The following is a 24,966-nucleotide window of genomic DNA, read 5'->3' as shown; positions in this document are numbered from 1 at the left end:
CAATCCTCCACTTGCTTCCATCTATTCTTCAACCCAATATCTCGGTCCAAGATGGCGACCACAGCTGAAGAAAGGAGAGGATCACTAGTCTATGGAGCGAGGAAAGCGTCGATAGTTTCTGTGCGGAATAGATCCATTGTTGACTACGAGGATGGAATGGAGAAACCTGTTCCCATTGTTGAAAAGGCCGACTGGTCGGGAGCCCATGAGAAGACCGATCCGAAAGAAATTGCTCTGGTGAGGAAGCTTGATCGGTGGATCATGGTGAGTAGAGCATGGCCATTCCTCTATGGGTGTATCGCTGACAGCTCTCTAGCCAATGCTATGGAGTATGTACTGGTGAGTAGAGCATGGTCATTTCTTATGGGTGTATCACTAACAGCTTTCCAGGTTGAACTATCTAGACCGCAATGCGATTGCCCTGGCTCGATTGAACGATCTTGAGGAAGATCTCAACCTTACTAGCACACGTACGTTGCCTTTATACCTCCACTTGGGCGTCAACTGACTGTAGATTAGAGTACCAAACTTGCGTCAGTATCCTGTTCGTCGGTTATCTGCTCGGGCAGATTCCCTCCAACATGTTCTTGACTCGGACACGCCCAAGCTACTATATGGTAAGTCTATCGCTTCCTATCCCACGACGATCGCTCATGAATCAATAGGGTTCTGCAATGATGCTCTGGGCCGTCGTCAGTGCACTTACAGCTGTCTCGAAGAACTTTACCGGATTACTTCTCACTCGCTTCTTCCTTGGATTGACAGAAGCGCCGTATTACCCGGGTGCAGTATATCTTCTCAGCATCTTTTATACCCGCAAAGAGGTCGCTACTCGTATTGCTATTCTGTACACTGGCAACATCCTTGCCACTGCCTTTGCGGGCTTGATTGCCGCTGGCATCTTTCATGGACTCGACAACGTCGCGGGCCTGACGGGTTGGCGCTGGCTATTCATCCTTCAAGGCGCCGTAACTTTCGCCATTGCAGTCATCGGTCTCTTTGTCCTGCCAGACTTCCCTCTCACGACCAAATGGCTCACTGAGGAAGAACGAGCCCTGGCACACAACCGAATTGAGCTCGACACCGTTGCCAACCAAGGCGAGACAAGCACGTGGAGGGGCTTTCAGCAAGCCTCTTCCGATCCGATGGTTTGGATCTTTGCTGCTATGGCGCACATGCATCTAGCGGCCAACGGCTTCAAGAACTTTGTGAGTCACCCTTCAGATTTAAAATAGCACGCCCGCATGCTAATCTCAGTTCCAGTTCCCAACCGTCGTCCAAACTCTCGGCTTTAACCAGACCATCACGCTTGTGTTGACATGCCCGCCGTACCTAATCGCAGGAGCTGTGACCATCGCTGTGTCCTGGAGTTCTGGTAAATTCAACGAACGCACCTGGCACATCACTATCTCTAAGATTGTCGCGACCATCGGCTTCGTCGCCGCGTGTGCCACAATGGACTTGGCGGGCCGCTATGTCAGCATGGTCATCTTCACCATCGGCACCTACGGCGTCAATTCGTTGATTCTCGGGTGGTGCGGCAGCACCTGTGGCCAGACGAAAGAAAAGAAGGCCGTCGCGATTAGTATTGTCACTACTATCATGAACGCCTCGTTCATCTGGACACCGTACCTCTGGCCGAAGTCTGATGAACCTCGTTACGCTATAGCGCTTGGATCGAGTGCTGGCTTCTCAATGGCCACGGCTGCGCTAGCGTGGCTTGCGAAGTTCATTATGAAGAGGAGGAACAAGAAGCTGCGACAGATGGACAATGAGACGACGGTATTCTATGTATACTAAGCTCACTCTCCTCGCTTCTTTTGCGTAGAGGGATGGATTTCCCGCTGTAGACGGGTCTTACCAGCGTGTGGATCTATCGTCACCAGGTAGCTGCTGCGTCTGATGGCTGTGAGGATTGTTGTTCATTGTGGAATGTCGGAGTAGCTTCCTGTTTTAGCAGATCTTGTTCGCGAAATCGCATCTTTGGTAGAGCGCTGGTAGCCAATCCTACTAGACTTGATATCAACTACTTCTATAACGATCAATCTCTTCATATCAAGATGCTGTTATTCCAGTCGAGTTGTGTCCGCGACAGTGCACTACCAGATAGAACATATTGGATATATAAAATAGCAGGGGTAGACGAACACATACGCGCGCCATGAATCTCGTCTCATGAAAGCGTTATTGGGCTAGTAGCTCATTCTCACCGCCTAGTAAAAATGGTATACGATTGCTTATCTATGAGGTCTTGGGCCTATTGGGCGCCCCCGGACTGAAGCAGAATAGTTTGTCCTTGCCTGTGTGCCTGGGAAATACAGCGCGAAATGCAGCGCTATCAGAATCCACGCCAAGACCTTGAAATTAAAGTTAAGGCCGATATCGTGGCGATGCCCAAGTGTCGAGTGAGGTGGCCAACCTCAAAGCTTGGCCAGAGGTCATCTCGGTCACCCCGCACTTTGGTGGGATCATCGCTCTAGCGTGTGGGCGGGGGGCAACTGGAACCGTCCCCGCAAACCTGATCAGCCATGAAGGCCCCCCTTGGCCCTGGATTTCGGACGTTCGCGGGGACAGGCTTCTTCCCGCCTGACCTGCGCAGTTCAACGCAAAACCACCCCTTCAGATCCTAACAGTCTGCAGGCCATGAGTGTGTATTAGGGACCTCCATCTGGTAGGGCACAATAAATATAAAAGTACAGCGTTCTTGTTACTTTCAAATATTTTTGTCATGAATTTTTTAAGTGTCTACACCAGCGAGCTGTGGCGGTATTTTCCACAGGAGACGAGCTGTCCGGGGCGCATGCTTGTCTCCTCGTGCCGGGGCATCGTACTCCGTACCCAACGATCTTAGGCCAAGGCTTGCTGCGGCGAACTCGAGAAAGCTGGATAAGGCCGGGGTTGGCCACTTGGGCAATTTCATAATCCCTCCCTGTCAATGTCCTTAGACCACTCTGGATCCAAATTTCTCTTTGCAATTTTCGCTTCGCAATGAGCAGTGCTGTCCCGCACATCATCGCGTCGTCCGCTTTCTGTTTTGGGTTGATATCTTTCCGCTGCGGATACCGTCTTCTTAGCAGATGCAATATCCACGTCTCATGCCACCGGACATGGCATGAAGACGATGCCTGGATGGCCTTTGCTATTTTACCTCTTATTGGCCGGAGTATATGCATAGGGCTATCAATGGGACTCGACAGGGTCGATGCCTCGCCAGCTGACCTGGTTCTTTCCAGGAAGTTAATAATACCTGCGCGTATTTTCTATGCGCTTTTGTGTGTACTCAATGGAGCTGAGATATCACTGTTGGAGTAACTGACCGCTCCTCTAGCCAGTGGTGTTTGAAACTTTGTCTTGTCGATTTCTACTCGAGATTGACACACGTGTCTACCTTCTTCACTCGAGGCCTAAGAGCTTTGTGGTGGTGCATCGTTCTCTCATTCATCGCCGTTGTTTTAACAACGCTCCTTGAATGCAGACCACTATCAATGTAAGGAACACTGAAATACCCCGCCACCTCACCACTATCTAGTGAACTGGACTGACGCTGACATTTAGAGTTTGGCAACCCGGACCACCTGATAAACGTATGTATTCGACATCCTACTGCTGTCTCGCATGTCCCGGAAAGCCGGCTCACAAGAGATAGCTCCATGCCGCAAGGCCGTGGTCAACCTATTGACAATGGCTGTTTCGAACATTGTCACCGACGTGGCTCTGATTCTGCTTCCTGTACCAGTTGTCTGGAGAACATCATACTCCTTATCAAAGTATGTGCAAGTACGACAAGACCAGCACAACTAGCATTGCGGGTTGAAACCTAACTCCTTCGGTTGAATTCTAGGAAGCTCCAGTTAGCCCTGCTATTCAGTGTAGGCATATTCGTCGTTGCAGTGACTATTACCCGCGTGCCGCTCATTCTTAATTCCTCCGTATCTCAGGAACGCCGCTCATTAGTACGTTTGCCACCCCCTTATTAATGATCTGCAGGAATATATAATTGCTAACAATGACGTATCAGTGGGCGTCAGTGGAGGTCGCTACTGCATGCGCTGTGGCGAACGTGGCGTTTTACTATGCGCTCCTCAAAGATGTCCGTAGAGGCCACTCAAACGCTGAAAGTCAAATGGCTCCAGGCTCATGCAGCGGTCCTTCGCTATCCTCGGCGCGGGGTCAGTCCACAGCTAACAGATTATGTGCCATAAACGGAGCTCACCAGCGCGAGTTGGAGTTAAAAGAGTGGAATCCCGGCGAGGGAGACGTACAGTATATAGAATGCAGTTATCCTCGGTAACACAGCAGCGTTGCAACTTATCCTTTTCTCAGGAGGCCTTCGCCAAAAAAGTTGGCTGAAGAAACAGTGAAGGTTTTCAGGGTTTCCAGGTACACGTGCAACTGTTCCAGGAAAGGCGGCACCGATATGGTCAGCACGATTAGCATTCCAAGCTTCGTTGTTTTGTTACTCAGTTACCACCGAAACGTAGCTTCTCGGAGCCAAACATCTCCACCGGTCGAGGGTTTCCAGATTTCTGAGCCCCGTTCAGCTTTGGACCACCCGCATCCCGGTCGGGTCAGTACACTTGGTGTCTTTCATCCTCAGCAAGCCAGATCTCCCTCTATGGAAAGAACAGCGCTGTCTCCGTATCAAGAGTATCTGCCCGTCCTTACTGGTATCGCGGCTTCAATGGAACATGCTTTCTGAGCATCAGGGGCAGACAGGACGAGTTTTGTAGGCCATGGCAATAAGCCAGTAAGGCTTATGAGCTGACCAGGATGGATGCCGGAGATGCGTTTACGGAATGGAGCTGTGTCGGAATGGGGCGCTGCATGTATCGAGCGCTTCACAGCATGTGACTATGGAGGCTTTCGAGATCCTTGGACCTGAGGGAGCCCGGAAGGCAGACGTTACGGGGCACTTCATCTGCTCTTCGGCCGGCCGTGTGTAGGACCAGATCGACGATATCCAGCTGGTCAGCCGGAAACAGAAATGAAGCAAGCAACAGGGTGGGAGCGATTTGCAGCAGAAGAATCGCGCCGTTCTATGGTTGTAAACTCATACAGCGTCCAACGAATGAAACTCAGACCGCCACAGAATACACGTCAAGCGCCTACGCAGCCTTTCCGGTATCCAACTTCCGCAGCCAGCGCGATAACTTGAGTTCCTCCTCGTACTCCTGCCGCTCCTCAGTCCCCTCCACTATCCTCACAAATGTCTTCTTCAGCAACTCCTCCCGCTCTTCCAAAAACGCCCTCTCTTCCGCACTTGTACCCTCCGCTTTAGGCCTTGCTTTTGCCATGTCTCGCACCTCTGTCGCCCAGTTCTTCATCCTCGACTGCTCACGTGCCTCCATATACCGCGCAATATGGGCGTCATAGAGCGTAGCAGCGCAACCAAGCCACTTCGCGTACTCGAGCATCGCACCGTCCGCCTTGTCGTACAGCCGTCGTAGCTCGTCATACTCCATGCCCCACCTTTCCAAGGTTATGAACGCCTGGACCGCCGCCTCCAGGTCTGCGTAAGCCAGCTCGAGGTTCTTGACGTCGTCTTGAAATGGGCCGTGGATGTTGTTCGGGTCCTCATCTGGGTTCTCGGCCAGCGTCTTCAGCGCGTTACGGTATCGTTTGAGATATTCGGGATGCGCTCCGATATGTCGCGCAGCCCTGTGCTCGATCGCATGGCGCGCTAGGTCCCAGTCTTCGTCGGTGAGCTGGAGGGGGAATCTGGATTTGTAGCTTTCGGGCTCTGGCTCTTGAGGCGGCTCTGGTTGATGTCAGTGTTGTGAATGAAGAACCCAGGTGGATCAGCGGTTCGAGCGAAGTGCCTTTGCGCCATTGGTCCGGTTGAACGAACGCGACTGGTCGTTTGTCCGCTACTGAGACCGTAGTCAGCAAGCAATGCTGGACAGTTTTGTGTCGCATGTGAATGGGGTGATACCTTGTTTTTCGTCGGCTAATGATGCAGAGGACTGGTGCGCGCAGCTGGTGTATGCTGTTTCATAGGCAGATAAAGTGGAACTGCATGATGAAGAGCCTGCTCTGGGATCCATGTTGGAGTGTCGTCTCGCTCGAAAGAGTATCTTTGTTGCCTTGAGGATGCTGAAGATTGTGCCTAAGGAGCGGAAGGCAAGTATCAATGCTTGTCAAAGCAAAGGTAGTGTAGAAGAAAGAAGACGAAAAATACCCCATGTTCTTCTTCATACGCCATCACCATGTCGGGAACTGGGTGTGGCCCATGAGCGTTTGTATCACTGGTAGGAGCGATCTGCGAGCGACCACCGTGTCTAAGTTGAGAGACGAGAAATATTCCGAAGGTTACTGCAGTTGCTGGACCTCTCTAAATTTGCGGGGAAGGACACGAAGAAGGAACGGCAAAGCGGACTGGCTAAGGCAAGAGGGTTGTCTAGCTTCAAATCAAAAGTCTCCGGAAAGAGAAAGAGGGAGAAGCGAAACAACGGAAGTCGCGTTTTTGAAAGCGTAGCTCAGGAAACATCAACACATACGAGTGATGACACACGTACTTGAATCCTCCGCGTTCTATTCCATCATCTCACACTCCAGCCTATGCGCCTTCGCTATCCTCAAGGCCACCGCCTGCCCACTCCAGTATGCCCCGGTAACCGTCCCCAATGCGACAAATGGCGCCGTATGCTCACCCGCTAGCCAAACGCCCCTCTCCGGCATGCCATCTCTCATTACCTCAATATCCTCATCACCCTTCTCCAAGCCGACTTGAAAGTTGCAGTAGCTCCCGTGCCCGGCGAATTCATCACCCGCCCAGCCTGTCGTCAGTAGATCCGTAGGCTTACAGTCGTCAGAGTCAGGCGAGTAGTTGGGGAGGCGGGAGAAGTACGGCTGGAAGAAATCGAGGAGGATACGCTTCCAGTCGGGCTCGGTGCGGAGCAGAGAACTGATCCATTGGGATTGCGCACCGTAGTGGTAGAAGAGAAGGGTCGGGTGCGCCACGGATGAAGGAAGAGCGGCAAGGTTAACGCACTCTTGGTTCCAGCAATCCGGGTTCGTAGATTTGGCGTAGAAGGGCCTGGTCCAGTGAGTGAAGCCCGGGTAGTGTTTGCTGGACGAGGCGTCCTGAGGCTCTGGCTGATGAAGGGGCGCTGTAGTTGCTGTTACGTTGGGCACTTTGCGCTGCTCGTTGGACGGTATCCGAGTGAGATCAGCCTCTTCTTCCTCGGCGCTTTCCCAGAAGGCGGATTGGAACGTTATGTACGTCTATAGCCAAATCAACATTATCCAGAGTATGGGCAGGATATTCGGGCCACCTTATCTAAACATCCGTAGCCGATAGCATTAATTGCTTCGGACAGCCGATTCGGTAATGCAGGCTTGAACGCCTTCTTGTTCTTCTTCAACCAGCCCAATGGTGTAGTCACAACGACTTCGTCAAACGTAAAACTATCGCCACCAGCAACGTCAACATAAACGTTAGGAGCCTGTTTGCCCTCCCAAATCGAAGATATGCCGCTGACGTTGCAGCCAAACTTGACCTCGGCCCCGGCTAGGACTGGCTTCGCAACGCGCTCGAGAACTTTCCGGTACGTTTCCGCTACGAAAAGGTTCTCGCCTTCGATGCACTCTTCGAGCCAGAAGAACTTCAAGCTCTGCCGCTGGATGGGGCTGCCAACAAAAGCGCCCCACATTTCAGCCATACTGGTCAAGGTGTCGCGCTTGCTTTCGGCATCGGGATCCGAATCTGGGAAAATTTCTTTCGACTTCTCTTTGAAGAAGTCCCAGAGGCTCCGAGACGGTGAGATCTCGGCGCCATGCTCGTTCACATACTCGTAGGCCTCGCCGATGACTTTCCAGACGAGCTCCGTATACTCAGCTGCATCCTGTGCGGGAACGGCATCACCCAAGTGATCGAAGACGGACTGGCGGCCGTCCCAGGTGTGGGTAAGAGTGTTCGTCTCTTTTGCAAGATCCAGAATTGGGTTGTGATCTGTTCCATGTATCCAGTTTGGTCCGCTGGAGAGATTCGGTCAGCACAGCCTGCCAACGACAAGACGAGAGCAGATTGTGCAGACCTACAGGTCTACCAGATGACCATTGACCTCTCCTTGACACAGCTGCGAGGAACATATTAGGTTACTGCGTCTACTGGGACTGGGTGATGGCCTACTCACACGTCCGCCGACTCTATTTCGTGCCTCCAGAATAGTCACTTTAGCGCCATGCTGCAGCAGAACATCTGCGCAGCGGAGACCCGCGAAGCCGGCTCCGACTATGCCGATGTGAGGTTTCCCTCCACCCGAAAGCGCCCTCCGCAGCATTGACGGAGAAACACCGTTTGAGATCACGGGATTCTGACGATGCAAGCTGCTTGAGAGATCCTGTTGTATTCGAGACATCCCCACACTACTGCTATAAGAAAATGAGCTATAAGCAAAGTGTTCCATTATAATGCTGAACACCTCCTAAGAAGTGGAAAGGACGGACTGGACGACAATTGTATGGGAGACTCGGGGAGGTTTTAAACCAGTGGGGTGTTTCGTGCCCGAGCGAATTCACAGCACTGCCTGATCCGGTCCGGTTCACAGGGTGTGATGAGACCGCATGGGCGCGACTCCGGCGCATAACGGTGTAACAACGTTGCACATGTCGGGCCACAGTGTACGGCGCAGATGTGACGCAACTGAAAACGGCGTTTCAGAGTACCAGACAAAGAGACTTAGAGTACCCGGTAGGCGTACTGGCATGTAGGACGAAGGCACATGAGGCACAGAAATAGAAAAAGGCACACACCTTATGTGCAGTCCAGTGAAGTCCTGGTAGCGCCCTGAAGCTGACGGTCAGTTGTAGCACTAAAAGTGGACGGTCTTCACTGCTCAGGTCGTCACCAAGTTGCCGGTTGGGATATCCTCGAGTACTTGGATACAAGTGATGCGCTTCCGGTCACGGCGTAGTTGCAGCCAAGACTTGGATTAGTAAGCTTTCTCCTGTCACCTCACCCCATCTGTCCAAGAGCAAAGCGGGTTAAAAGTTCACAATTTGATCTGGACGCGAGGCTTCTAGTTGAAGTCGTGGAGCCGGATATCGGGCTTTCAGGTTCGCTAACCGTTCAGACATCTCGATGCAGTTTAGATGAAATAACGCCACAGCTTCCACCAAACATGCCGCCAACACCGACGAACAATCTTGACAGTCCAATACATGGAAATTGCGCCCTTCTCTCCGTGGTATCCAAAAGTACGATTCGATTGTCTTACCTCCAATTCCCCTGACTCAACTTGAGCAGGCCCTGCACGCAGTCCAGATCCTCTCCGCTCGACACACTCGTCCGGCCGCTGGTCGCCCGGCTGCCGCCCATGAACATAGCAATTTCTTCATCATCTTCCGGGTCGACGTTCTCGGCATCAGGTGCTGGACGCTTCCTTGGCGACTTCTGCTGTTTCTCGCGAGCCATCATAGCGCCGAGACTAGCATTCTGACTTAGAACCTGCGTGTTCTCTCCTAGCACCCGGCGTCCACCAGCCCTGTCAGGCTGACTCTGAGGCAGTCTGCGGCGCCGAGGTGATTGGTCTGGCTCACTTGGTTCCCAGTTTTCTTTGTCAGATTCTGTGACAGGTACCTCGAATTCCTCGCTAGCTTTGCCTTTCACAGGCGATTTCTCGGTAGCCATTACCTTCGTCTGAAGTCGTCCTGCAGAGGACGATCCACGCGTAAGCTGGGCCTTCGCTTGTCCCACACTGTCGACCTTTGATCGCTTGGCCGAAGGGTTCTGCATTTGGACCTGGGCGTTCCGCTTGTTCTGGTTCGGTCTGAGTACGCGGCTGCTGTTCGACCTAATCAAGCCAATTGCATCTGCCGCCGATCCACTACGTTCCTGGTCCGCAATTCCAGCCAGCGAGTTTTGCGCGTCTCTGTCGCACCAGAACTCCCAAGTCCTCGAGTCACGGGACCTGCCGCTCGACAGCCGTCCAAGCTTCTTTGCTGTACCTTGACCTTGGGTCTGCTTCAGCTTGTCATGCAATGAAGTTGCGCTGTGGTTGCGGCGAAGAGGACCGCGCTGCTCCGCGAAGGTCGACACAGATGGGATCGGCTGTGACCTCGGTGGAGAGGGAGACTGGTCGTCAAGACCAATGATTCTAGCCTTGCCATCCGAGGTCGTGGATAGACGGAGATATGAATGGCTTCGTTGGAACGAATAAAATGATTGCTCATTACCACCAGACGGTGCTTCAGGGGCTGGAGGTAAAAGAGGCTCGTCATCACAGGTCGCGACGAAGGAAGCGCTGCGCCGATTCGCAAGATAGCCCATCTTCGGAAGCAATGGCTGTACAGGACCCTGAGAGGACGGCATGACTTGCGAGCTGCTAGGCTCTGTTGGTGCTGTATCATATGCTTGTGAGTCCGCTAGCTGCTCTTGCGAGGTATCGACTGTGGTCTGAGAGTCTGCGTTAGGAGGATCTTGCGTAGCCGGTAAGGACGTGGCATCGGTGATTTCGCTTGTCTCTGGCTGTGACGGCCCAACACCGGATGTGATGACTGCTGACACAGATGCTATAGGTGCAAGTAACGGCTGTTCGTGTTCAGGTACGACGGACTCCTCCGCTTCTTCGTCGTCCGGCTGGTTTTCAATGGACACAGAGGAGGATTGAAGGGTAGGACCCATGTCGGGCGTGGCGAAATTTGATCGCAGATGAGGCAGTATCTCATGCGTTAGCAATGGGCGCGACTTCCGGCGAGAGTTCTGTCTTCGATTTTGGAACCAGATCTGCCACATCGCGTTAGCCTTGGACCGACGCAGCGCGTAATGGTATACTGACTTGCACTTCTTTTTCTCCGAGAGCGACGCGGCTGACTATTTCCATTCGGGCCGCTTTGTCAGGCTTAGGATTGCGCTGATATTCAGCTTCAAGGACCCTTGAATCTTCAGGACTATAGTTTTGAGAATGTCGGTCAGCGGGTTGGGTCGGGCGTGGTGGGGGTTTTAGCTGCGCACACGGGCCTGGTCGCGCTGCTGCGCGTCGAAGCCCCAATACAGTCGCCATGTACGCGGAATTGAAATTGCGCACCTTGTTCTTTTGCGCTTCTGGCGAGCAAGAGACTTGTTGTCGACATCCGGAGGCAGGTTGTGCTGGACCGTGTCCTGGGAATGGACCAGAAAGGCCAGGCTGTTGGGCGCATGGCTGCTGGGCGCCAGTGCCTGTTTGGCAAGATCAGATGCCGTGGGAGAGGCGAGATCACTCATCGAATCTATGCGAATGACAATATGCAAGCGAGCAAAGGATGGGCAGTTGGAAGAGGTACGTGTGGTGATATAGAAGTGGAGTGGATTGCGTGCGTCGCGTAAAACCTAATGACGCGCTTCGGGCCGGACCACCTTCGCTGGAACAGGCAAATCCGAGAAACCACAACACTCCTAACAACCTTGATAGCGCCCACTCTAAAGCCTGGAGACATCTCTAGCACGTCAGGATTGCCGCACAGCATGTACCGCTGAAGACACGACGATAAAGCAGCTGGTTCGCCCGCCTCCGATCTAAGCCATGTCGCGTCATCACGTGACGTTCGAGCGATGCAGCTTCAGCATTATCACATTCCACTCCCGCTCCTGCGGCAACCGATTGCCGTGTGCTTCGAGGCATGTCTGCGAGATGGCTCGCATCACTCCGTGCCTTGGAGATAGACGAAGCGATATGCAGGCTTGGATCGAATGTTTGCTGGCGAATCGCAAGGTGTTCTACTACCTATCTCCAGAGGCTGCCGAGATTTCGAAATCATCTACAGCGTGGCGGTGCAGCCAGCCGATACAACTCACTTCGAGGGTTCATCGAAGCCTACAATCGCCGCTGTTACGACTTCTAGAGAGGTCTCCGTCGTTGCCGGAGGGTGTGCATGCTAATATCGAGACTGGAGCACGTGGTCAGGCAGCCGCTTCTTCCCCGCAGGCACGAGTACTCACGGTTAACCCGCCAGACCACTATTGCAACCATCGAAGCCAACGGAGCGTCCGAGTTGATCTCTCGGTTGAGTGAACTCTCCGATTGGGTAAAAGATGACTGAGGCGGTGATTACCCCCAGACGTTCAAGTAACCTTACCGATCTTCGTTCAAGGCTGTGGAGATTCACGATCGGAGCGTAGTGTTGGCGCTTTCCGGAACCGCTTGCGAGCTTACCAGCATGCGCTTTTCAATTGTACAGTAGGGAGCAGGAACTCAGGGCGACTGTTTACGTTCAATACAGGCCTCCTTTCATAAAGGCAGACGCCCTACGAACCCCATATCAAACTGTCCGCCATTCCTTTGAGTCCGCAAAGGGTCTCGAAGACGGCATCCGCTACAGTTCTAGACCGGATCCACCGAAGCAATGTGTAACGCGACTCATGGATTCATGTGTTCGCACATCTTCTAATAATGGCGATCCTCACTAAGCGGGAAGGGGCCCCACAGGGCTGACGGTACCCTGATCGATTTGGCCCCCACTCAGAACTTGTCTGCTGGTGAAACCCGTGGACATGCCTCTGGTACTACAGAGATAACGTGGGCCGGCCAACCATGGGAGCTGCCTGTTGTGCATACTCGGAACCGAATCATGCGGCGGAAGGAGTGTAAGCGATTGCTTGGCCTTGTCTTAGGGCTGGTGGTTTTGATATAGGCCGCAGCTGCCCGCCAGACATAGCCATCATTGCTACTCTGCCTTGATCCGAACAAGCAGTGCGATATCCTGGTGACCGCAACGCATCCTGCAACTCAGTCGCCACTCAGGCCATCATTAGCGCGTATTCCAATGTCGATCCATCGCTCACGCCGGTACTGTCAATACGTGCTAAGAGGACCAGTAGACTGTCCTCGCGCACCCTACGTATCTAGGCATCAGGCTGCCTGTTGCTACACCCACTACGATGAGAAGATGGGGGATTTCATTATGAGCGCACCTGAAACTGTCAAGATACCCTTTGTTCCGGAAATCTCGTTCACACCGCCTCAATCCACCAGACTAAAGATTATCCACTGCCACGCTCAAATTCCTGTATCATGGTTCCACCTCGAGTTCGGCAACTAGATCTTGTAGCGGCGCCCCACTTTTGGGTACCTCCTCTGGTAGTAAGCACAACAAGAAGAACGGCAGCCTGGTATCTCCCGACTGGACCCTGCCGGTCAGTGCTGCAGAACGGTTGGCTAGGTCTCCATTCAGAGATGGCTTATGCTTCGACCGAAATGGTAAATCCGCAATCCGCTGCGCATAATTATCAGTCATCCGCTTTTTCAAACGCTTTGCTTTGCGGTTTCATTAATCCTTTTCTGCTGGCACTTGGCGGTGCGCTTCTATACTCTTCCTTCTTGCCGGCTTGGTGAGTCAAAGGCGGTGCAATGGCTCGTTCACTAAAATCATCCTATCAGCCCGGAACCCCATTGCGGCCTGAGAGCTGGGTCGCTCTTCAAGGAATGTACAAGAAGGTAGAACAGGCTTCTCATTGACATTGCTGGCCAACCTATCCACCAGACATCTATCTTCTCACTCGCCCGCGAAAACCTTCCAGCCAGCCGCAGCTTCGTCACAGGACCGGTCTTGGAACAATCGAACGCGCGTATACTATACAACAGCACTGCCTCACAGGATAATTTGGGCCTGTACCGCTGCGATACGGCCGCTGCGAAGCCTAAGAAGAAGCACTAAAGTGGGCATCCTACTTGAGCTTCGTACGCTCCAGCTTCTACGTCCAAGCTGCTCGTGTAATCGTTTGACCGACAACGATGAGGGTTGCGATAGCAGGAACAGGCCGTTTGGCGCAGTTGATCGCACATCATTTGCACGAGGATACCAGTCACCAAGTTGTACTGCTCTCAAGATCTGTGTGTACAGTCTTTCTTTGCCAGCGCGATGCCGCGCCCAAGGCTTTTAGACCTCAAATTTGCTTCCCTTCCTTGTTTCTTGTGAAGTGTAGCAAGCAGACAGACAAGACTAACATGGCATTCCAGGCCCAGCCCAATCTCGTTACTTTGGGCTACCACGTTCAAGTTGTCCAGTACGACGATCAAGAATCGCTTCGCTATGCGCTCAACGGCGTGGACACCGTCATATCAACGGTATCCGGACCACCGCAGTACAAGCTCATTGAGGCCGCAGTGCAAAAGCGCGTCCGGCGGTTTGCGCCTGCTGAATTCGATGGCATCCCGTCACTTCGACCTGCCGGCGATCCCTTAGATCGTGACAGGGCAAACGCCCTGCAACTGCTCGAACACTATAAAGCGTACATGCAGTACACTGTCTTTGCCTGTGGCATCTTCTACGAGCGCTTTGCACCAGGCGGCATGGCGGCCACCGGACTCGGCCGAAGTTCTGGCATTTCAGGCGAGGGCGACTACCTCCTCAACATCCGCAATATGGCTGGAGAAGCCCCACTGTACAACTCCTCGAATCAACATGCAGTGATATGTATGACGGCCGTTCAAGATGTTGCCCGGTTCGTAGTGCGAGCAGTCGACCTCGCCGACTGGCCCCCTGTGCTGAGCATGTACTCCGAAAGAATGATTGTTTATCAATTTGTCGGTTACGTACAACAACTTACCGGTAAGACTGCCTCGTTCCTCCACGAACTTCCGCTGACGCTTTGTAGGACGGCCGACGACCTTGACGGCAGGAACACCCACCACTCTGAGGGCAAGATTAGCAATCGCTGCGTCCCGAGGTGACGTTGCAGCTCAGTGGCGCTTACACCATTTAATTGCTACGGCCGAAGGTCGCTACGATCTTGGTGCCTCACGAAGTCTGAACGCTATGTTTCCGGAAATTCGTACTACGTCGTTTAGAGACTGGTTCCTGAACACGTGGGCGGGCGTATAGCGGGCTGGCTCCCACTCAGGAAATTTTGTACGAGGCGTTTGCATGGCATGGCGCGATTATGGAAAGAATTTGGTCCTCACGGACACGGCATGGTTGGTTTGATATCTGGAGTATTGTAGTACTTGGCTTATAGCATGATTTGAAGCGTTCAGTATTCGGCGTTAGACACTCTTAGCTCTCCTTCCACCCAACAGTACTTTTGCCTTAAAATGCGCTCTCCATAACTTGCCGCATCGCGTTTGGCGTTGCGGATCTCCGACATCTTTCTCAGATACGCCCGTAGATCAGGCACAATAGATTCCCGCTCCGTCCGTGTCAGCTGGTCTTTGAATCTCACCGCTGAATACATCAGGATCAATCTCCTTGTCGTCTTACTAAGGTTAGATCCTTCGTCCATTCTTGATCAGCTGTGCTCGTGGCTCAGGCTCAAGCCGCAGTCCTCTAGTAAGCAACACCGCCACGGCCGCTCCTCGCCAAGATAATACTATACGTATCCCAATCGTAAGACTGGGGGCCACGCGAGTGCTAAATGGGTTGTTGCTAAGAAGCGACTCCGGCCAGTAATGAGAATGAGGTGTTCAGCCTGCGTGCTGCGAAGTCGGACGTTCTTGAGCACGAACTCGATGTCGTCGGATCTGCGCAACCGACATTCCCCTGGTGACGTCAACTGCTGCCCCACCAATGATGGAGCTTCTGTCCGTCCACCAAGCCTTCAAAATTGTTTCCTCACTGTCGAGCTTCAATCCATAGTGCAGCAATTAATCAATTACACCGTAAAACATTCATCCACAAACTTCGACTTCTTCACAATCTCCGCACAAAGCACTGCAGTAGGTACGCATTTGACCTCGCTCCATCTGCCCCGCCCCCACCTCTTGTCAGGCACGAGGAACCGCGGGCAGAACCAAGGCAGCAGCTGTCAACCTGTCAAGGAAGTGACAGCTAACCCTTCAAACTAGTATCTCAGAATGACTCAATCCAAAGCCGAGATCATCGAGGAACGCAAGGCCAACCTCCCGCTCCCCGAGCAACCACCCGTCGCATCAGACTGGAACTCCGCCGACGAGACCACCGTGAACGTCGGCTCCGGCAGACTCGAATCCGAAATCACGTATGGCAAGGGCTCTGAGACCTTGAGAGAGCCTGCAACCGCCGAGAGCGCCGTAAGGACCTCGGGTGAGGAATGGAAGACTGAGACGGCGGGCGACGACGTGGGCAGGCAGGGCAGGGACAACTTAGGTGGGATTCCGAATGATGCCGTGACGAAGGAGGCAAGGAACAAGCAGGGGACTGTTGAGACGAGGCAGAAGGATTACGGGTATCCGCAGAAGAATGATCCGTCGAGCGGTCTATGAGCTGCTCATTGCGATCTGAAGCAGAGATCACTTGTGGAAGCGTCGCAAGGACACCATCAGCATTGAGCCATGTTGAAGGGATATGGCAGGAACATGGGCTGAACTGCACAGATAGCTTAATTCAGAGCTACAATGTAGAACCACTTTGCTGAAGTACACCTGATTTCGTATTCTGGACATGTGAGAACCGGTGATACGTAAGGGCTAGTCATCCACGCCACTACCGTAACTGGTGCATTTCGTGTGCTTCTCTCTTCCTACGAACGAAATATAGATAGTCATGTGCTGGGCGTTGAAAGCGTAGCGCCGCAGAATGCATGAACACGTCATTCTGATATGAGGCTCCTGGGCAACCCCTCGGACGAATACAACGACACCTTCACATTCAAAACCACAGTACACTTCATAACGCACACAAACCTCAATACACCAAAGGCTAGCCATACTCAATACGAATACCTCCACCATCTACATCAAAGATTCTGATCAAGATGTCTTCTGCAGGAACGAAGGTGAGTAGTGACACTCTTAGAAGCGTGTCTATGAAGAGACATTGTACTTCAATGTGGCAGCCGGCGTTGCCCTCGCTCTTCGAGCTATGACCTGTGCCTGTTTATATGATTAACGTTAGTTTGCAGGTCACCACTGACCCCGCCTCCAAAAATGCCATCAACGAAGCCGTAGGCACCGTTGCCTCTGACTCCCTTGCGGCCGAGTCAGCCAAGTCAGGCGGTTCATTCGGCGAAGGCAACCCCAAAGCCGGCGTCTCGTCCCAGCCCGGCAGCAACTCCACGCTGGCAAACACCGACACCTCCGGCGCCAGAACCATACCACCCGCGCCCAACGCCGGGGCACGTGAAGCACAAGAGGGCGGAGACGCGACCGACTTGCTCGACACCGGCAGAGGCCAGGGCAAGGCCGCGGGCAAAGGCCCAACCTACAATACGCCAGCTGACGAGGCCGCTGCTGCCAAACGCTCGGGCGAGACGGGCGGGAAGCCGTACAACACCACGACGGGCAGCGGCGCCAATGCCGGTACGGCACCTACCGCCATCTCTGTGGACCAGAGTGTCAAGGATAAGTCGGGCCCGCATGGCAAGAACATCACGGAGGGCGGCTTCGATCCTAATCTTCCGAACGCGAGCTTCAATAATGAGATTGGCACGGAGAATGACCCAGGAAGGCTGGCGGAGGTGAAGCTGGCGCAGCAAGCTGCGCAGGCGGGTGGGGATGCTGGCGGTGGGCCGAGACAGACGAAGATTAGCAATGATGGGCAGTATGATGTTCTCGAGGAGACGTCAGCGTGAGAGTTGGGTGTTTGCAGCAAATCACGTGACTGGGACGCCACCATCCGGACTTTGATAGCTTCAGTGAGATATGTACCTAGCTAGCATACCTACATAACAGTATGCTCATAGCAAACGAAAAATGGACAGAAAGGACCTGACCTCAATTTTACGTTTACACTACCCTTGAGAGTATTGCTACCTATTTCGCCAAGCCAATGCACAGCCGCAATATCGACCACATGTTTTCTCCGCAGCAGCATACTTTGCTGTATAACTCTATCACGTTCAGCGGTTACATGATTGTTGGATTCGATGGCTTCTCTATTTGCCTAAACATCTACTCGTGCTGCTCACGTGGATTTTTTATGCGTCTGAACTTCAATAGTGTTCTCTGATCGCTCAACTCATTGTGCAGATTAGCCTCAGTAGGCTGAGCAGGCATCTTGTATATCCGTAGCCGAACTCTACAACCAACTTACCATCGCGTCGATCACTAGTCGATTCCACGTCGCCGTTCATTTGGTCCCACCGCTAGTGTCCATCTGCCGAACATCATGGGAGACGACCGAAGGAGACAAAAGAGGGTCTGCTCTGAAGACTGCTGGCTGCGAACCTACTCTCCGCAGCCGCCCGGTGCTGTAGTTGATGCAGCATACAAAACCCTTCCAGACCAAGCCGAAGCGGCACGAAAGCTGTTTCGACCCATCAAGCCATGGCAGACCAGAATCCTATGCATTGAGCCCGCAGAGCGGTCTACAGATCCTCTTATTTGCCAACTGCGGACTGCAGAGATGATCTACTATGAAGGAGTAGTGCTATCGGACTCTCAGGTCCTTATTACCTACGACGCTTTATCGTACGCTTGGGGTTGTCTGAATTTTACGCATCCTCTGATCGTCAATGGCCTCATCTATCCGATTACTGCCAACCTCTCCAATGCACTCAGAGCACTCCGGGATCCCCAGCAGGTATACTACATTTGGGTTGACGCCGTGTGCATCAACCAATACGACGACGAGGAGAAGAGTGTCCAAGTCCGTCGCATGATAGCGATATTCAGGAAGGCCCAGAGTGTCATCGCGTGGTTGGGACTTAAGGAAGAATGTGGTTACGCTGCCATAGACTACCTGCAGGATTCAACGGACGTCGACGAGCATCGAGACGAATGCATGCCTGAACTACGCGAGATCCACAAAGGCCTACAAGAGCTCTACAAGAGACCGTGGTTGCGGAGAACTTGGGTCAGGCAAGAGGTCTTCGTTGCCAGAGACCTATCGGTTCGTTGCGGGCAGACTGCTGTGCCTTGGTCTACATTCTTGATTGTGCCAAGGGTGCTCGATTCGATTGAAGAACAGCTGCGGTCTGCCAAGGTTGATTTCAGTCCAGCCGACTTGCGGGCGCTCAGTAACGTGGAGCACCTCCGGCAAGGCAAGCTGGAAGAGGTCGCATTGACTACTGCTCTAGCTTCACGACGAAGAAACGATATCGGATGGCATGGAGGGGATTCAATAAACCTCTTAACCGTCCTACGGACTGCAGGCCATTTCAAGGCAACAAACCCTCGAGATTTCGTTTACGGTGTCTTGGGCATGACAGACACAGCGACGCGAAGTAAAGCCGACAACAGTCCTGCGCCGGACAACCTTGAGACACTTCCAGTAGATTACAGCAAATCTGTGTCTGAAATCTTCCAAGACGCTGCAAAATATCTCATCAACCGCGGCCATTTGCTCCACGTCTTACATCATGCTGGGGGTCGGCGTGGCCTTGACCTTGACCTGCCTAGCTGGACACCTGACTGGCGGTACACATCCGGCAGCAAGCCCAACTTGTGGGGGTCCTTGTTCCGTCTGATACCACCATGCAGAGCTACAGTTTTGTCTGTGGCGCAAGTTTGTGATGCTGTCAAGCAGAGCGTAGACGACATTGGAGTCCTTCATGTGACAGGCCACGCGGTTTGCCGGATCACCATACCGGACTTTGAGAGCGACATCGCGGGAAAATTGTCGGGGGATGCTTCATTTAAAGGTTACAGGTTGTTTAAAGTTAGATCCCTTCCGCTCAATGACCAATCTCGTTGTACGAGACCGCCCAGATTTTCAATCCAGAACTGCCGCTGCATAGCACCATCCCTCGCCTGTGACGATGACCTGGTTGTCGACCTGTATGGATTTATTCATATGCTCGTGATCTTGAGATCGAAAGGCGTGGGGACTCATGAACTTGTTGGTCCTGGAATCGTATATAGTGAGAATGAGAGTGACCGCTCGAGACTGTGGCATTTCATCGACGCTAGGGGTTTTTCTTTAGTATGATAAGCGAAGCAGTACGCCAAGCGCTACTTGGTAGATGGTACCAACGTCTTGGACGTAGTGTTGCAGCTCCATGCCGTTTCGAATCTCACAATTCATGGGTATGAAACTGAACGCTTCTGTTGCTAGCATGTAGCAAGATTCTGCTGCTCTCGGTAAGTCATCCGGCCCAATTGGCCCGGCTTACAAGAGTCGCTCAGATCCCGGCAGTTCCGCTTCCTCCGTCTAATATTTTTTCAGCTCACAGCAAGCATTCCCTCACTCAATTGGGACGCTGTAACACACGACCGCAGCAAACCATACGCGCAACAGCTACATCGTTACCCTTTCACCAAGCCACCCGCAAACGGTAGGCTCTTCCGCGCCGCATCTCCGTCCAACTCTACAGCTGCTGGTTCTTTACCATCCAGCTCCGCCGGGCTGACTGGAGACTGCAGCTCCGCAACGTCGACTCTCGTAGCCATCTGGAAGATCGAGTTGTTACCAGCCTCTTGAACCGGAACGCCCGCAGTCTCCTCGACCGTTGCTCTCGGGAGCGTTGTTCGCTCCCGCCGCGATCTGCGGAGCCACCACCAAAGGCCAAACAAGAAGCCAAGTATGACGACTCCTATAGAGACGCCTACGCCTATGCCGATCTTACTACGCGAATCGAGCCCACTGTTGTTGACGGGGCTAGCTGTGGGTGCCGCGGTCGGCAATATGTAAGATGTTGTTGCCAGAACGGAGCTCGTGAGGACAGAGCTAGATAGATCCGCATCTCCAGTTCCACCCTGACCTATCGAAGCATTTCCATGGGTGCAGCATTGGATATCATTTGGCCCTTCACAGAATCCCGGCGTCGATGTGCCATTGCACGTGCTGACACGCTGGCAATATCCTCGTATGCGGACGGGCTCTGGTATTACGCAGACGCCCCAGAGGCAGCACTAGAAGCTGAGCATCAGTATCGGCGCCGCCGATTGCTGTTGTTTTAGGTTGGAAATGGGACCTACCCGGATGTTGTCGCCAAACTCTGGACAGTATCCAGTTTCGTACGTGCCGTTCAGGGTCGAACAGGAAGTGACTGTTCTGCACTCACCGGTGCGAAAGTCCCGGGTCTGGCAGATTCGTAGGCCGGCGTCGAGGGTTATGTTGCTCGGTGCTGTGCTTGTCGCGTTGGAGGCTGATCGCGTCGAGGAGGCATTTGAACGCGTTGAGCGAGTTGAGGAGCTGAAGCTACTTGAAGACACTCGTTCCTGACGAGGATTCAGGCCATGAAATTGTGAATGCGAGTCGGCTTTTGCTGTCGTCCCTACGTTGTAGCGGTTGGCATCTCTCTTGCCTCCGGTACTGAATATTTCACCTACCCGCTATTGATGCGATGAGACAGATTGAGATGGTCAAGCGTAGCAATTTCCTCATGATTGAACGCGCACACAACTCTGGCATTGGAACATGTAATAGAGCAGTGGAAATATGCGCTATGGAACTTCATGAAAACTCTACAAACCGGTCTGGCGATACCTGAAGGCTATAAGAGTGACGTGCTCACCCCGTGGGGATATCCAAATTGCATGAGCCCCTGCATGAAGCACGAGTACATGCGGGTAGCCGTTCGAGGTCCGCCTTCCTATGCATGTAATAAGTGGTGGGGGCCATATTGGCTGCCTGAACGGGCGCTGTGTTCCCCAAGCTGTTCTGGTGCCTTATTGTACACGATGCTTACTGCTCTGATAGGTGCTGCAGGTGGAGCTCGGAGACTGAAGATCTGCTGCTGTTAATTGTGGCGCTCTGGTAAATCCTTGTTGGACCCAGATTCTGAAACCATCTCCAGCCGAATACGAGCTCCGTTATGCGACCAGGTCGTAGCGGCGGGCCGTCCGTCCAGATCCTTAAGCCTCGCCCGCCTCTGCTGGGTTGGTGAGCAGACGAGGCAGGACGAGTCGATGGAACATCAGAGTAGGGCTTGGCATGGTAGGCATGCAAAATGGGTGAGGTATCTGACAGAGCCCCTGGAAGGCTGGCCCGGTGGTGTATATAGGGGCTGATACCTCGTCCCATCGTAGATCCAAACATTAATCACAATCTCAAAGGCCTCTTTGTTAAGCTCAACCATCTCGATAAGGCCCACACTGCCTGTGTAAAAAAAGCTTGCTGCATCCGCCCGTTGCCTGTCCGGGGGCTCCGACGGACCCCGGTTACTGGGCTAATTGTTCACTAGAACTGCTTTGCGCTCAAGTTTCAGACACACAGGAGTGAACCCATGCGTATTCAGGTTCGCTGCAAATTCCTCCTTCGATCCCTTGGCTTGTGAATTGAGTCTCAAGTATTTATCAATTCAGTAACGCTTCCTCAAGGTTTGCGGTACACATGACTTGCCAATACACTCGAAACTAAGGACCTTACCTCTTCTACGACGGGAAGCTCAGAAAAGCAACCTTAAAAAGCCTTAGCATGATGCAGATTGAATAGCGTTCATGCCAGTGTAGCTCCCGTACCTTTTAATAGCTAGCGTAAATGACTCCCTCCCGCAGTTACTCATCATGAATTGAGTGAACGGCTTTTAGCTGATTCCGACGGCCTGAACAGTTGTCGCTTGGTAGCCAGATCTGCCGACTGCAGTTGATCAGTGTAGCTTCAGGCCGGGCACACTCTCCAGCTACATCTTGTTGATCTTTGCCCTCTTCAGTCGTGGCACGCCTATTGCTGAGTTGTAGCCTTTGGCCATATTTCCAATTCCTCTCGGCCAGATCTTGAAGCGTCGCGAATGCATCTTGTTGTAGCTCAAACAAGCTTAAATGCACTTCGCTTTGCCTTCTCATCGATCTTCTGCATGCTGGCAGCGATTTTTTCGCTGTAACTTGCTGCTGTAGACTTTAAGTTGTGGCTGCGGGAACGGAGTCAGCCGGTGTCCGCTTAAGGGAGGCAAGTTCGACAGCATTGAGCCTCCGTGTGGCGCTTTAAGCATCAAGAAGGCTCACATTGCTACGACAGCCTACGCACTGCTGATGAACATCGCTGGCCAGGGCGTCATCTCGGTCTCTGAGGCGGACCCCCAGAGCAACAGGCAGTTTCGCTTTCCGTATCTTGTCGGCATATAAAAAAGACAAGATGCCTCTCGTCTATAACGCCATGTGGTCTTGTATCAGGAAGTTTTCGATATTGAAAAGCATCGAGCCCTGCTTGCAAAAGTAAGCGCCGCGAGAGCAGGTGACATACGGGGCTCAGCAGAGGTAGGCATGGCGAACATCTTCCAGAGGTGTTGCGCTTGAATTCATCCGCAAGTCACTCAATGGCCTCCTTTTTCGGAAAGCGAATTCCATATAATCGCCGACTTACTTGTAACCTAGCTTGGTCAAGGCCTCGATCAGCGGGACGGAGAGTTCCCAGCTATGCTGTCGAAATTCGAGGCGCTCGCAGCCTCTAGCTTGGAATTGTAGTAAGCCGTCTGAGGATTGGCGTTGCTCCATCCGGATAGCGGTTAACCTTCGACGACGCATTGGTGCGATAAAGGGCCACTACTCAGATAGCAAGCGGTCAGATGTTCACGTGAAGAATACTGAGGCATGTGTTTGCAGTCCGAAGTTTTGCCCTGGAAGACTTCAAGTGAGTGTAGGTAGAGCGCCTATGTAGGTTGAGGTTGGTGGAGAAGACTTGGTCGTCGATGAGGTCGTGAACCGCGACGATCACATGATCATTCCTTGTTTCGTCCTGAGCGAAGGGGGTTGGTACAGGTAACTTACAGGCAGAGTTTCGATCTGAAACTAAACTACAGCTTTCCCATCTTCGGCTCGGCCTCTAGCAGTACAAGTCCAGTAATATCCTCTAAACTCCTAACAGCCTTCCACGCCTTACCCAATTCCACCTTCAGCGTCCGCATCCCCAGCTCCCTCGCAGTCCGTAGATTCTGCCCAATATCATCAATGAACAACACATCCCCCGGCTGCAACCCACCCAGCCCCTTTGCCTTCGCCGCCTCATCCAGCTTCTCCAGCGCAAGCTTATATATCGCCGGATCAGGCTTCCTCATCCCCACATGCGCACTGCTAACGAAGACGTCGAACATCGCTTGGATCTGCGTGTTGCCCCCATCCTTTTCACTTTCTTCCCCGTCCACCTGCCCCTCTGGCGGCCCCTCCCTATCGCCTGCACCCACTCTCCGCACCTTGCCCCCCTCCTCAAACCTCAACCCACTCTCAAAAACCGCATTCCTCTCATCCCTAATCCCAGCGGGGAAGATGACCGTATTACTCAACCCCCCCAAGATGAACTTTTTCGAGTTCCGCAGCCGCACCAGCGCAGGAAACATCCACGGATCCGGCGCGCGGCTCGTCCGCATCATCTCCCAGAACATGGCTTTCGTGTCGATGCGCGGCACGGGCGGGACATCCAGCTGCTTCTTCTGGCCGCCTGACGCCACGGCGGCCGCGTCGGTGACTTCATACCCCACTTTTTGCGGCTGTTCTTTGCTCAGCGGCTGGGCGGCTTGCGACCGGAGCCAGAACTCTCGCCATCTCTTCTCGCTAGCTAGGTCCTTGGCCCAGGCTGCGAAGAAGGCGTCGTCGAGCGGGATCTCGCCGCGCTCGAGGCGCTGCCATGCGCCGTTGGGCGCGGTGCGGGAGATGGCGTAGTTGACGTAGCCTGGCGGGATAGAGTGGGCGATTTCGTAGTTGAGGATTGCTTGGAAGGGGGAGACAACCTGGTGGGAGATGTTAGATGCGGTATAGGGATCGCGAGGGGGAGGTGGGATAGTGGATGGACAGTGGGAGAGGAAGCTTACGCACGCAGACGCCGCCGATGTCGAAGAGGAGGGCTTTTGGGTTTTGGGGGTTTTTGGTGGACATTGTGGTGGATGAATGTAGTTTCTGGCGTCGCGAGATAAGTCAATGGGACGACGTGGTTGTTTGGGAAGGTGGGCATGGAGTTAAGAGATTCTGGGTATCTAATTCCGAGCCGAGGTCCTCGATACACATGAAACTGGGCCCGATATGCCTCAGTGCACTAGAGTGATTGCGCTTGAGATGATTGCGAGTGCTCAAGTAACGAGCGTTTGGCTGGCTGGCGATGTTAAGAAGCGAACTATTAGATACTGTTCAAACGCTCTATCGACAGTGCTCTACCTATCAGCTTTGGTATCCAACCAGATACATCTCCAAGCTGCTGAGCTCCCATGCGCGACTGTATGCCCCTACAACACCGAGTGAATGTACAGACCCCAAGCGCACCGTATAA

At 53.1% G+C, this 24,966-nt stretch overlaps 9 protein-coding genes across 9 annotated transcripts; 5 read left to right on the top strand and 4 right to left on the bottom strand.

The window, feature by feature from the left end:
- Positions 1-51: 51 nt before the first annotated feature.
- W97_03308 (uncharacterized protein) lies at positions 52-1,800 on the top strand (the record flags this gene model as incomplete). Its single annotated transcript, XM_007781205.1, has 6 exons — positions 52-264; positions 317-339; positions 391-470; positions 520-617; positions 666-1,208; positions 1,264-1,800. 6 exons carry the CDS (start codon positions 52-54, stop codon positions 1,798-1,800), a joined length of 1,494 nt encoding a protein of 497 aa, XP_007779395.1.
- Positions 1,801-5,105: 3,305 nt separating this feature from the next.
- On the bottom strand, positions 5,106-5,830 carry W97_03307 (uncharacterized protein; the record flags this gene model as incomplete). The annotated part of the gene is made up of 2 exons (XM_007781204.1): positions 5,106-5,718; positions 5,790-5,830. The coding sequence occupies 2 exons, from the start codon at positions 5,828-5,830 to the stop codon at positions 5,106-5,108; spliced, it is 654 nt and encodes a 217-aa protein (XP_007779394.1).
- Positions 5,831-6,531: 701 nt separating this feature from the next.
- Positions 6,532-8,360, bottom strand: W97_03306 (uncharacterized protein; the record flags this gene model as incomplete). Its single annotated transcript, XM_007781203.1, has 4 exons — positions 6,532-7,224; positions 7,275-7,977; positions 8,041-8,078; positions 8,136-8,360. 4 exons carry the CDS (start codon positions 8,358-8,360, stop codon positions 6,532-6,534), a joined length of 1,659 nt encoding a protein of 552 aa, XP_007779393.1.
- An 854-nt stretch (positions 8,361-9,214) lies between these two features.
- Positions 9,215-10,823, bottom strand: W97_03305 (uncharacterized protein; the record flags this gene model as incomplete). The annotated part of the gene is made up of 3 exons (XM_007781202.1): positions 9,215-9,372; positions 9,442-10,726; positions 10,779-10,823. The coding sequence occupies 3 exons, from the start codon at positions 10,821-10,823 to the stop codon at positions 9,215-9,217; spliced, it is 1,488 nt and encodes a 495-aa protein (XP_007779392.1).
- A 3,099-nt stretch (positions 10,824-13,922) lies between these two features.
- W97_03304 (uncharacterized protein) lies at positions 13,923-14,799 on the top strand (the record flags this gene model as incomplete). The annotated part of the gene is made up of 2 exons (XM_007781201.1): positions 13,923-14,526; positions 14,573-14,799. 2 exons carry the CDS (start codon positions 13,923-13,925, stop codon positions 14,797-14,799), a joined length of 831 nt encoding a protein of 276 aa, XP_007779391.1.
- A 968-nt stretch (positions 14,800-15,767) lies between these two features.
- On the top strand, positions 15,768-16,154 carry W97_03303 (uncharacterized protein; the record flags this gene model as incomplete). The annotated part of the gene is made up of 1 exon (XM_007781200.1): positions 15,768-16,154. The coding sequence occupies one exon, from the start codon at positions 15,768-15,770 to the stop codon at positions 16,152-16,154; it is 387 nt and encodes a 128-aa protein (XP_007779390.1).
- A 491-nt stretch (positions 16,155-16,645) lies between these two features.
- Positions 16,646-17,461, top strand: W97_03302 (uncharacterized protein; the record flags this gene model as incomplete). Its single annotated transcript, XM_007781199.1, has 2 exons — positions 16,646-16,666; positions 16,793-17,461. 2 exons carry the CDS (start codon positions 16,646-16,648, stop codon positions 17,459-17,461), a joined length of 690 nt encoding a protein of 229 aa, XP_007779389.1.
- Positions 17,462-17,997: 536 nt separating this feature from the next.
- On the top strand, positions 17,998-20,250 carry W97_03301 (uncharacterized protein; the record flags this gene model as incomplete). Its single annotated transcript, XM_007781198.1, has 2 exons — positions 17,998-19,274; positions 20,193-20,250. The coding sequence occupies 2 exons, from the start codon at positions 17,998-18,000 to the stop codon at positions 20,248-20,250; spliced, it is 1,335 nt and encodes a 444-aa protein (XP_007779388.1).
- Positions 20,251-23,503: 3,253 nt separating this feature from the next.
- W97_03300 (uncharacterized protein) lies at positions 23,504-24,578 on the bottom strand (the record flags this gene model as incomplete). Its single annotated transcript, XM_007781197.1, has 2 exons — positions 23,504-24,433; positions 24,519-24,578. 2 exons carry the CDS (start codon positions 24,576-24,578, stop codon positions 23,504-23,506), a joined length of 990 nt encoding a protein of 329 aa, XP_007779387.1.
- Positions 24,579-24,966: the final 388 nt, after the last annotated feature.

Source organism: Coniosporium apollinis (genome assembly GCF_000281105.1).
Source record: "Coniosporium apollinis CBS 100218 chromosome Unknown supercont1.13, whole genome shotgun sequence".
NCBI lineage: Eukaryota > Fungi > Ascomycota > Dothideomycetes > Coniosporium > Coniosporium apollinis.
The sequence above is the reverse complement of the archived record's forward strand: the minus strand, read 5'-3'. Positions and strand labels throughout refer to the sequence as shown.